Consider the following 13,577-nt stretch of genomic DNA (forward strand, 5'->3'; position numbering starts at 1 on the left):
AAAAGGTTTGTTTTGAGTCAGCACACTGAGGAGGTTTGATTGGACTGTTTTTAAGCATTCACCATTTGAAGATGTCTACTAGTTTGCTTGCTCCATTTTAATCTGAAAGGACAAGACATGATATTTTATGGAAAATAACATCTTTCAATCTACTCAAATCACTAGTAGTGTAGTGCTACTATTGTCTGATATGCTGTATAGTCTAGGTTGTCTGGTGACTAATCCAGGTTGACTAGGAAATCCATTTTATCTGATGACCATTCTTGAGTTAGTGGTGACCAATCCAGATTGTTTGAAGACCAGTCTAGGTTGACTGGCAAATCCATATTATGTGATGAACATTCCAAATTAAGTGGCGACAATCCAGATTAAGCGGATCCAATCCTGGTTCGTTGAGGGACCAATCTAGATTAGTTGATTCAGACCATTCCAGATTGAGTGTCAACAATCAAGATTGAGTGGTAACCAGTCCTTATTGTCTGATGACCAAATTCAATTGGCTAACAACCAATGCTGATTGACTGGTGACCAATACAGGTTAGTTGATGACCAATCCAGATGATCTAATGAACATTCCAGATGGAGTGGTGAAAATCCAGATTGGTTGAAATCCATTCGATATTGAGTGCCGACCAATCCTGAATGATCAAATCAAATTGACTAACAACCAGGGCTAATAGATATGGCCAATCCGCTATATGCGGAACGTCACGTGACAAACGCAGAAAACGGGATTGCTGATGTATCTGTATATGCTACGCTAACAAGACATGATTGTTTGAAGCAAAACTTGCTAAAATGTTGTTTTCTTTAAGGTTGGTGTCTTCGGACAAAAGTTAAATACATGTACATCAGTTAGCTATAAAAATATGATACGATATATGTGAACACGAATGAAGCCTAATCTTCGGTTAGTGTCATCTTTTGTGGCTCTGTGGTGACATCTTGTGTTAAAAAAGACATTGTCGACGTGTAAAGTTCCATGGGTGCTATGTCACTGTCTCCTGTATATTGCCCATATACCGGATTTAGATTGGCCGGTGACCTTTTGATTGGTTGATAGCCAACCCAAGTTGACTTCTTATCAAAATGAAAAACAAAATAAAAACAATGCCCTTTTATTAGCTAGTACAAATTAGGCACGCATAGCTAGATTGTTGGTTGTACTTTGCAAAAGTTGGAGTGTATTTTGCGGACTGTAATTTTTTTATTTAATTGTTCTTTTTTGAGTTAAGTTACAGTTTATAAAGGAATTCTATTGAACAGCATGTCATACCAATATCATAGACATAAGAGCACACTTAGTAGTGCGGAAATCTTCCAAGCAACCACGAATGACATCATTGCTATATTACAGCTTGCCTGTGTACTGTGGAGCACGTGCTTTAAATATTTAAGTGATCTTCTCTTTTACATGTGATCATCATTTTAAAGATGTCAGAATGACATCACCAAAAAATTGTGACTGCTACGCTCAAAATAGCTTCCATAAAACATATATGGCGCCATGTGAATAATTGAAATGTTTGTGGGTGGGGAGAAGGGAGCATGTGAGCGGGATGTCACAACTTCTACCCTTTAACAAAGATGAATGAAGAGTGGTCGCCCAGGGCTAGTGTGTTGTGCCCTTTACTGAACAACACAGGGAATTCCTCTTAGCTCGAAAACACTTGGGAGGATCTGATTCTGATGTTTTAAAGCATGGTGGCCTGCTGTGAACTTGCCAAACAAAGCGTACCTCAAAGAAAAACTCCTTAAAAAACACAAGGCCTCCGGAAAAAAAATTTGAAGCTAGATGAAAATGAACCAAAATGGCAAACTTCCTGTGCACTCATGGTTTTAAATGCTGGATTTAAGTATTAGGTGCCTTTACTTAGGATCCTTAAAACATTTATTTTGGAAAATCTTTGCAAATCTCACCCACCCTGAGTGGTCAAATTAAGTGAATAAATACATTTCATCAAAGTGACCTTAATAAAGTCTTAAAAAGTCTTGTCCAGTCCCGTGTGGAAGGTCCAATCTTTACCATCACACAAATACATTGCTATTGTAACCACAATGCAAAGAAAGCCCAGGAAAGGCTTCCTTTCCCCCGCTGACCTGGCGGAGGTATTTATAGATGTCCTCAGGATCTCTTTGACGCCATCAGGAAGACATTGACATCTGGAGAATACGTTTGGGCCTCGTGTGAGCACCGCCTTATGAAAGTCAGACGACAAAAAAACAACCTCTGGAAAACTTTGTTAAGTCTCATGGCCTGTGACAAATCACTGTCCAAAGATGAACTTGGGTTAACTTGTATCAAGTTCTGCAGAAATAACAGAAATATTATTATTTTTTATTTTTATTTTTTTTACAAGTAATGAGAATATAAGAGCTTCTTCTTGGGGAAAAAATGCTCCTTTTCTCAACTTTTCCAAATGGTAAACTGCCTCTTATTCCTTGGCTAATTTTACACGTGACAATACAGTAGTATGAAATATGTTTAACAAATTAAAAACATACAAAACACTATTTGTGTAACAGTAGGATTAAGCTTGGCGCATGCTTAATTCAACTGTTACACTTGTATATTCACTGAAACATAAGGTGGGACGAGCGTTTTTACTAAGTGATCAAACCATGCTTTCGACCACAGAAAAGGGCTGCAAATCTTTATCAAATAAAAGCGCCCACTGCATCCAAAATTAAAAAAACGCGGGCCATAAGGCACATTGTCCCGTGTACCCTAGTAAACATGATACTTAATAAATTAACATTTTTGACATCATGACATGAGCTGTCAAACTGCATACGGCATTATCTCAAGTTATCATATTCAGCGATATTTTGCCCATATGAAAATTATCACACAATACATTCCGTACATCGGTAGAAATTCGGATACAATATATCATATCTGTGCAAAAAATAAGGAAAAGGACAGAAAGCATGCAAATATTAAAAAAAAAAACGGACTGATTCAGTGCGGCACGGTGGAAGACTGGTTAGAGCGTCAGCCTCACAGGTCTGAGGACCCGGGTTCAATACCCGGCCCCGCCTGTGTGGAGTTTGCATGTTCTCCCCGTGCCTGCGTGGGTTTTCTCCAGGCACTCCGGTTTCCTCCTCCCACATCCCAACAACATGCATTAATTGGAGACTCTAAATTGCCCATAGGCATGACTGTGAGTGTGAATGGTTGTTTGTTTCTATGTGCCCTGCGATTGGCTGGCAACCAGTTCAGGGTGTACCCTGAAAGCGGCTCAGAAAATGGATGGATGGACGGACTGATTCAATATATAGTAAAAAAAAACAAAAAAAAAAACATGGTTGAACAATCTGAAAGTGATACATTTCATGTTATAAAATGCGCAAGTGGACAACTGGAAGTCATACAGCTACCTTTTTGATACCAGATGTGGGTGTAATGATACTAATGGATGGAACAAAATATTACGATTCAATTGCGAACTGTACCAAATATTGATATAATCACTATCTGATATTGCATTTCCTGACAATTTTTACTCCTTAGGAGGCTTACTGTATGTTGTGTTGCTCTGAATTCAACCAATTACATTTGTTTAAAAATAAATCTTTAAAATCTTTAATGGATATAATAGCTTTTCATCTGACGTTTTCCCTTTTTTGGTTGCATAGATGTCATGATTTATCATTCATAGTTTTCTTACAAATGTCACGTTATTGCTGCATTGTGATACTTTCGGTATAAAATAAATCACAATATTATATCGTGAGTTATTCTGCAATTCTCACACTTAATCGATGCTGTCCTGCAAGAGCTAACAAAAAATCACAATATCTATATTGTACCACCCTGAGTATTTATTTAGTTTTGTGAAACTGCATCATACAAAGAGCTGTTTTTAATTTAATTTATTAGATAATTCTAAAATGAGCTCTTTAGGTACAAAGAGTCTGTTCACGTTGTGTCGTCCAGACTCGAAAAGGTCTTGTGAGAACCTTCAAACCAAAGCTCTTTTTCTTGCTATCACCCAAGAGGCAGTATCCTGTTTTGGCAGGAAGTAGCATTGTTTTTTTTCCCCATTCCATTTAGCCACGCTGCTAGCGTGTGTCCTTCCTGCGCTTCTTGAAAGCGTGTACTTGAGCAGCGACATTGCCAAGTGTTTGAAAGATGGAAGATCAATTAGCCTTGCTGGCAGCCTCGCTGGCTTGGTGGGTGCAGGAACTGTGTGGAATGTAGCTCTGATCCGCCGCCGCGCTGAAATACTAACGAACGCAAACAGCTGGCGGCCAGAGGAAGATGTTCCTGTACCTGTCAGGAGGCTACATTTAAGACTTTTTTGAAAAGCATTTTGATCAAATTTAAGACCTATCATTCACAAATGTAAGACTTTTTTTTTTTTTTTTTTTTTTTTTAATTCAGCTGCGATAACCAGTTTCACTGAGCAACGTGAAATTTGGTAGACGTGTCATCATCATGAGTAAACCCACAAAAAAAATCTCAAGAAGCCATCCCTGAAGAGATAGATGCAGGAAGTCTCTCATTTTAATTTGAAACTCTATTTTAGGTTAATCTTGGACAATTTCCAGGGGTCTTTCAAAGACTACCTCCTCATAAAGATTTTTTTTCCCGATTGTAACTAAGGAACAATGTTGAAATGAAGGGAGGCCAAAGCCCTTCATTTAGTCTGGCTCTCTTTTTTTCACCAGGAAAAGGTTTGTCTCCCTTTTTCTGTTCTTTAGTAAGAAGTAGTAGAACATGGGTTGGTTTCATCAAAAATACCCATTTCTGATCAAGAAGCAGAGAAAACGAGTTGTTTGTCAAAAGTAACGTCGAGTAGAAGAGGGACTTTGGCGCTAATATTTTTTGTTTTTGTGACATTAAACAGGGGTGTCCAAACCTTTCCCCAGGGGGCTACATACAGTAAAATCAAAGGATCCAAAGACAGCTTTGAAATTATTTAACTATAATTTATTAAACACACAAACATTAATCAATCAAGGAAATATATATTGTGAATACATTGTAGCTTTTTTGAAAAACTGCTACATCACAGCTTCCTTTTAAAGGTGATGAGGCAAATAATTAAGGATTTTTTTTGTTTTGCGGGTGACCTGTGGCCTTGTATCCAAATAAAATCCACCCGTGCACTGAACAGCAGTCGAATCCCCTCTCCATATTCAGAACCAAAACTAGAGCAACATGTAATAAACTGACCATTCTTAAAGGACTTACTTGAGGATTATTTATGCGAGCAGAAAATACGTAAAGCATTTTTGCGTCTAACGATTTATTATCTTTATTCACTAGTGTTAAGAAGAAATATATTTTTTACTATTTCAGTTTTGAAATAGATTATTTGCATCTTTGCATATCTAGAAAAGTTGAATAGTATATGAAACCAACTTATTAAGAGTATTGATAGTCCCCACAACCACATCACCCTTGCCCATGCGATGTGGGTATGGAGAGGAGCGACAGAAAAGGCCCCTCTGACAGTTACTTCTGTTTGACCCAGTTTTGTATCCGCTTTGTCCATATTCGGCAAAGCCCCCCCCCCCCCCCCCCCCCCCCCCCCCACTTTCCTCTGATTGGTTGCCTCCATGTAGAAGACGCACTTGTGAGAGCATACGTTTGTTATGTTGGCAGCGCTGGCTCGGAGCGACGAGGGAAGGTGGAGATCTAATCTGTATAAACATTGCCCCTATTTCCCTGTAAAAGGACATCCGTCTGCTACATCTCAGCTAATGCGCGACAGTTGAAAGTTGCAAGACATGGCCCCAAAACGTTCATAACTTTGTTAGTCTTCATATCATCGGAACGCTTGCTAAAGCAGAAACTGACATTTAATAATGATGTTAATCATTTATCATTCATTCCAAAGTTAAATTAGGGAATCCTGTACACAAGTGCACGTGCATGTTTACTTGATCGATACGAAAACTCTGAAGCCTTGGATTAATGCAAGCGGTTTGATTGCTTTTCCATTTAAAGCATGAACTTGCGCAATCTGCTCGTTGCGTGACAACAGGCAACATACAAATAGTGGCAGATACACTATGGCAAGCCTTCTCGACATTTAACATTTGACTATCCGGAATTGACGTAGAGATCAACGTCATTCTGACTGGTGGTAATTACATTTTGAATAGGCAAAATGTTCATTCAAGATATCTGTAACCGAATTTTGACTAGTTGAAACGGAATATTGAGATATCTGTAATTCAGTTTTGCCGAGTCGAAAGTGAATTACAGATATCTGCAACGTCATTTAAGCTAGGACAAATGACGTCATTAGTCATTTTATTAGCAAATTCATGATTTAAGTTATTGTCATTAAAATTATTATAGTATTGTTTTTATGAATGACTAGTATCAATATATTGGGCATCTTGTGTTTTTTTTCAAAACCTAATCATTCTTTATTTGTGCACACTTACTGTATGCATAGACTGAGGAGGTTCTAAATTTGTTCACAGTACAAACAAAAACAAGTACGAACATATTGATGAATCACAGGTTTTTGTAGCAAACGTGTGCACGCACGATTGTAGCGCGAATCTGTGCGTTTACATGACACTGAAATACAAAGGTGCGCAATCAAGCAGTAAAGAAAATAACTGTGCACGGTAACTATGAGACAGAAACCAAAACAAATTTTAGCAAAATGTTGCTCATTGGCCAATCAACCTTACGTTTAAACAATAAACTTCAACTTCATAGTCAGATATAGTGTCCTCTTACGCTGTTGAAAGGCTTTCAACACAAATTGTGCAAGTTGAAACTCTTTGTGTGTAAACAAATATTGGAGTATTTCTTCATTGGAGATAGAAAGCAAATCAGAACAGTCTGCAGGCAATTTAACAAAAAAGCTGACATGTAGGATTGTGATACAGAGGACTATAGAATAAAAAGGGCATTTCATTTCCCACCTCACCCAATTGGTACAAAACACGTTCCCTCCTGATCTGGTACAGCACAGAAGCAACCCGTTTCCAGAGCAAGAGGAAGGATACCACATTGAAGTTGAGCACAGACAGATCTCTGTGCTCTTTTTTTTTTTGGCCTGTTCGACTGTTCGCCCAAGTAGAATGGAGGATCTGTATCCCTTTTATGCCGGAACAGTTTTACTGTGTCACAGTGGAGTTTTTAAGCTTCCGCTGTGGTTTCATAGTATTATAATTGAAGTTTATTGAGAATCAGAGTCGAATAGAACAAAGTTTCTAGAGAGGAGAGAGAAACGAAGACAAAACACAAAGCACTAATTGTAAACAGGATGAGAAAAGTAAGTCATTACATTATCTACAACAATGAAACATTAAATATGAGTGTTGCATGGGGCTTTAGTGCTACACCCTGTGAGGGAAGGACAGGACAAGCTATAGCAGGACAAGGACAGGAGAAGAAGCATGCAGGACAAGGGTCGTGAACCCGGCTGTACAACTGAAGTGTGGTGGGATTAACTATGTAAATTATAAAACGTGAGTATGACTGAGGGGATACACAAGGAATTTGCATATTCATGAGTTATTTGTCGCAATAAGTGAGTGGCCCCACACCTAGTGACAGAGTCCCAGGGGTGCGTGCCTGGGGACACATGCAAGTGAATTGACACCGTTTTACATGCACAAAGACTGACAGAAGTGTCCTGTAATTGCTGTGCCCGCGGAGGCTGAGGACCCCACCCAATCAATCGAGGGGCGGGATTGGGCCCAGCTGTCCACCCAAGAGCAGCCCGGTGGACGGGACACGTCCCACACCGAGGGACCCAGGGCAGTCCGCCGGACCCACTGAGGCACCCCCGGCAACTGGCCACCCGGTGGGGGCCGCAGGGACCCAATGCCCCCACCCCACCGCCCCACATTCCTCGCCACCCCACCCCCAGTAGAGCCAGACACCCCCCAACCTGCAGGGCCCGTGATCCAGCCAGTCCCTGCCCAGAGTGTCCCTTGTTTGTTGGAAAGGAGGGTGGATGAGGGCACCCGACAAGGGACCCGATAAGGGGGGGGCTGACCATGGGAGCAGCCGCGGGTCATGAGAGGGGAGCCCCAATGCCAAGCAGTCATCCAGCCCTGGATGACTGACAGGACCACCGCCATGCAGCTAAGTGAGAACCCACATCCGCCCCAGTTACTATGAATGCCAGGTCCCCACCTTATTTTTGATATGTAAGCATCTGGTCCTGGCTTGGCCCGCCTGTCAAACTTCAAAAGTCAATGTGGCCCCTGAGCCAAAAAGTTTGCCCACCCCTGCTATATACAGTATATTGGAGATCAGCCTGATCAAACATTGATGAGCCTACATGTTGAAAAATGTACTTGACGAATATATTCGTTGTTGGCACTAAATGGTAGATTCCAGTTGACAATTATAAATGTTCACAGCAGTGAATGAGCTATAAACCATCCAGCCAGCCATCCATTTTCTGAGACGTTTATCCTCACAAGGGCCTGCTGGAGCCCATCCCAGCTATCATCGGGCAGGAGGCGGGGTACACCCTGAACCGGTTGCCAGCCAATTGCAGGGCACATACAAACAAACAACCATTCGCACTCACATTCACACCTGTGGGCAATTTAGAGTTGTCAATTAACCTACCATTCATGTTTTTAACCCTAACCCTAACCTGTGGGAGGAAACCGGAGTGCCCGGAGAAAACCCACGAAAGGATTGAACCCCGGTCCTCAGAACTGTGAGGCAGATGCTCTAACCAGTTGATCACCGTGCCGCCGAGCTATAAACCTTTTATTTTTATTTTTTGGGGGAAGGGTGGGGGCACCTCAATTACTCATTTGCAGATCTTTATCCACCGCCAATAGTGGGCAAACGCTGTACAGTAATATTGGGGAATAATTGCTTATTTATTTATTTTTTCACAGTTGCAATTATCATTGAAAGATGATCTTGTCACAGAGATTTTGTCCAATTGCTACCCAACTTTAAGGTCATATACACTACTAGACAGTTGGGCAACACTAAATTGGAAAAATGTTGAGTTTCAGCATGGTGTCAAAATTTGACCACTGAAAATAGCATGTTTTCAATCCAAACTGCGACGTTTCTAAGATATAACGATGACAAACCACATATTGGAGACACTTGCAGTCCTATACAGTATGATGATGCTCATGTCATGAAATGGATTAGCTTCAGCTCAAGCGTGAACATCATCTGAGGAAATGTTCAGCGATAAGAACGGTGTGAAGCCCACATTCCCAACCTTGTGAAATATTCCTCATTTCAGATAACTCCTACCATTTTCCACATGCACTCACATATTTCATATGTTGTCTCGGATGATAAATATCACTCTCTCTCTAATAATGCGAGTAGATAAAAAATCTCCAGCATATCTGGCAGCCTTCTAAGATCGCATTTCCATTCCATGTGCAATAAAAAAATGTAGCCTGGAGTCACTAATGTCATTTCACTCTTGTGAGCCATTTATTTTTAACAGGAAATACTTGTTTTAATGTGTTTATACGCACAAATACACACAACTCTCGTGCACTGTGTGAGAGATAGTGTTCTTAAAACAAATGCTCTTATTTTGCTCACAGCCAAGTAAAGTTGGTCCAACAAAAGTTCTTAGTCTACACACACACATACAAATGTATATACAACAACAACACATGGTAGGGGTCAGGCACTAGTCATTAGTGATGCGTGCAGACAGCCGTATAATTGCTTCAGAGTTGGTTCCCACGCATGCATGTACAGTTATATAGTCGAGCAACAAAAACAGACATTCCTCTCATGTGACACTCACACACATTGCATCACGACTTCATCACCCCAAGCCTTATTGCATTTACATGTCTGCCAGCAGGGGAGCGCCTTCAGGTCACCATTGACATAATAGTTCATGTTTTATGGCGAGTTGTCTAACTTGTCTGCCATGTTTTGCCCACATGCAATGACCAGAACAGAAATGTTTGTCAAAATAGCATTGTCCAGCTGTCTAGTTACAGTACAGGTTTCAAATTTTGTAGTAATCGGATACGATCTCTCGGGCAAGTCTTTGAAGTATCACTGGAAATGGCCAAAATTACCCGAAAATGGTCACTTGAAACAAAAATGGCCGACTTCCTGTGCATTTTATGTGTTCATAAGAGTTTTTTGTGAGTCTTATCATGATTGACATGTCTACCAAACTTCATGTTGCCAAATGAAACTCACTTTGGGGCTGAATTTTAAAAGAATGATTAAGTCGAGTTACTATTACTAGCTTTCTGTTTTATGGCAAGTCAGTTAACTTTGCAGCCATGCTACGCCCACATGCAATGATGAAAACTCAATTTCTTGGAAGTTTAGCTGTTCCCATCTGCCTCTTATGTGAGTATCAAATTTGGTAGAAATCGGACAAAATCTCTAGGACAGGTTTGTCTTCGAAGGACTGCTGGAAATGCCCAAAATGGCAGACTTCTTGCATCTTTTTGGGCATGATTTATTTAGACATTTTTGTGGGTCTACTCATGAGAGACATGCCCACCATAATTTCATGTTGCAATTTCAACTGTAAATTTCCAGTTTGTTTACAGTTATTGTTCTTCTTACTCTTAGGTGGACTTGGGCTTCCTGAGGTTTATCACGGCCATCAGCACACAAGGAGCCATCTCTAAAGAGACCAAGAAGCACTACTTTGTTCGCTCCTACAAGGTGGACCTGAGCTCCAACGGAGAGGACTGGGTGACGGTGAAGGATGGTTCGAAACAGAAGGTCAATATTCACTCACCTCATTTTTAGTCGACTTTATACGATCAGGATTTTTGGGCATGTTTAAAAAAACCATAACCGATCACCGATCCAATCACAAGATGGAGCAATGTGACTTGTTCATTTATTGTATATACTTGTGTACTGTATACTGAGTATCTTAAAGTATTCTCTCGTCTCAAGTATTCTCATTTTAAACAAACGTTAAAACATCAATGACCTCTAGGGGGCATTCAAGGATTGGCCACTGACATAAGTTTAGGTCAAATCAACATTACAACATGACAGAAATAATGGGTGCTAACTTACTGTAATTAAATTACATTATTCCAATAAAATTACTTTAACAAATACTGTTAATTACATGCTTATTCTAACTTTCTCACTGTCCCAGCTATATGGACGGTTGTTGTCCAGAGTTTATTTATTTATTTATTTTCCTCCACGCTGCGTTGCTTGAATGCGGCATGCTCCACCTTGTGTCCATTCTTCAGGTGCCCGATCAAATTTGTTGTGTTAAAGCATTTAGATGACGACCCCACGACGTACTTCCGTTGTGCACAGACTGCAAATAACTTACGTTGTTAGTCTGAGACACGGCAAAATAGTCCCACACCGACGACGTGTTTTTTCACCAACAAGATTGAAAAAACTTTATTGGCCGTCAGATAGTTACAGTACTACGCCACAAGACACATGACAAGACTAAAAATAAACTAGCTTTTGGATTTATATGCGACGGCGTCTCGGAGTAAATGTATTTCGCGGAGCCGATCGATGACATCACTGATCGGATCAGCGAATTATGACATGAAAGCCGATCAGCATAAAATGTTAATTATCGGCCGCTACCGATCAAATCGGTGTAAAGTCTTAGAGTGAAGCTTCTGTTTTCATGATTAATCCATTCAAGAAAGTCTGGCTAAAACCGAATCGTCCGAAATCCAAAGCAATAGTTCCCATATAGGAAACAAGGTAATCCACTTCACATACAAAAACATCCATCCATTTTCTGAGCCGCTTATCCTCACTAGGGTCGCGGGGGCGTGCTGGAGCCTATCCCAGCTGTCATCGGGCAGGAGGCGGGGTACACCCTTAACTGGTTGCCAGCCAATCGCAGGGCACATACAAACACACAAACATTCGCACTCACAGTCACACCTACGGGCAATTTAGAGTCTCCAATTTATGCATGTTTTTGGGATGTGGGAGGAAACCGGAGTGCCCGGAGAAAACCCACGCAGGCACGGGGAGAACATGCAAACTCCACACCGTCGGGGCCGGGGATTGAACCCGGGTCCTCAGAACTGTGAGGCTGACGCTCTAACCAGTCGGCCACCGTGCCGCCCATACAAAAACAGTGTCAAATAAATATAATTGACAAGTGAAGTGGGTCACTGATGGTGTAGTGGTACACTCGCCTGACTCTGGTGCGGGCAGTGTGGGTTCAGTTCCCATTCAGTGATGGTGTGAATGTGAGTGCAAATGGTTGTCTGTGTCTATATGTGCCCTGTGACTGACTGGTGACCAGTTGAGGGTGGAGTCCGCCTTTTGCCCTAAGTCAGCTGGGATAGGCTCCAGCGCCCCGCGACCATAACTAGAATAAGTAGTGTTGAAAATGGATGGATGGAAGGACTACTTAAGTGTGTAAATAAAAATTGAACATTACTGAAGACTCTTTATGGCGTATACAGTAAACTCCCCTCCATCGCGGGGGTTACGTTCCAAACCCCCATCCTCCGCAATAGGTGAAAATCCGCGATATAGAAATACCTATAGAAATATGTAAAAAATAATATATTTTAAAATTTTATTTCTCTATTTGTTTACTTGAAATTGTTTTAGGGTCTTCAAACACACTTTTAAAACAATACGCACACATTTAAACACAAAATATATTGAGAGAGAGAGAAAATAAAAGAGTGCAAGACCAATGGATTTTAAAAAATGGCATAAATATCTAAATTACACATACAGCACAAAAAATAAGATGTTTGCATCTCGGAGAGAGTACCTGTACTATCCATTGCCTGAACTTTTTTTTTTTTTTTTTAATAGCGCAATAATTTGAAAAACGCGAAATAGCAGGACTGCGAAGCATGAACCGCGATCTAGCAGGGGTTTACTGTATAGTGAGGAGGAGAGGGACCAGAGCCATTTTCTGAGTTATTTCCTAAATTCGATCGTGTTTCTCTCCTTTTTTTTCATCAAATGGCCTGCACTCAGAACTTTCTGTTGTATTTATTGTGTAAAATGGTTCAACAGATGGCAAGGCGTATTCCACAATTCAAGTTTTTATTAACAACTCAAGGCTATATTATCAAGCCTGTCGGTCAACCGAGCAACACTCGAACAAGTTGGGGCAACATCGGCGTAACATCCTTTCAAAAGTCAAGACTTCGACATAAAGGCATGTCAGTATAACAGTTTCACCACCACTTTCTTTGGCCCTATGGTGGCTTGTTGAGCAGTCAGTTTTTTTTTTTAATTGTATGCGCCTGTTAATTGTGGCTCAAGAACGTGTCGTGAAACTGCATTATTATACTGAACTCTTTTATTTTGAAGGTCTGACTTTTGACAGGATGTCACCCTGATGTTGCCTGAGTGTTGCAGGAGGCTTGATTGCTCTTAGTTGTTAATAAAAGCTTGCATTGTGAAATACGCCTTGCCATCTGTTGAACCCTTTATACGTAATTTACGAAAGGTGATAAATGATAAACGTGCATCACTTCCTGGAAATTAATTTCTTTTTTGTCTGAAACCCCAGCAGTTGTATGAATAACAGGACAACATTTAGACGAAAAAATGCATTGAAAACGGAATCATACGAAAACTTGGGCATTCAAAAACCAAGATTCCACAGTACCTCTTCTGTATAGTTTTTTTAGGATAGAAT

The 13,577-nt window shown here is 40.6% G+C and overlaps 1 protein-coding gene across 4 annotated transcripts in view; it reads left to right on the forward strand.

Annotated features, from left to right (window-relative positions):
- The window catches only part of LOC133411294 (neuropilin-1a-like), a 69,963-nt gene that overhangs the window by 33,793 nt on the left and 22,593 nt on the right, over positions 1-13,577 (forward strand). For all 4 annotated transcript variants that reach the window (XM_061693488.1, XM_061693489.1, XM_061693490.1 and 1 more), the window contains one exon: positions 10,529-10,684. In XM_061693488.1, coding sequence (XP_061549472.1) covers positions 10,529-10,684 — 156 coding nt within the window. The remainder of the gene's footprint in view (positions 1-10,528; positions 10,685-13,577) is intronic.

The sequence above is a fragment of the Phycodurus eques genome, chromosome 13, assembly GCF_024500275.1.
Source record: "Phycodurus eques isolate BA_2022a chromosome 13, UOR_Pequ_1.1, whole genome shotgun sequence".
NCBI lineage: Eukaryota > Metazoa > Chordata > Actinopteri > Syngnathiformes > Syngnathidae > Phycodurus > Phycodurus eques.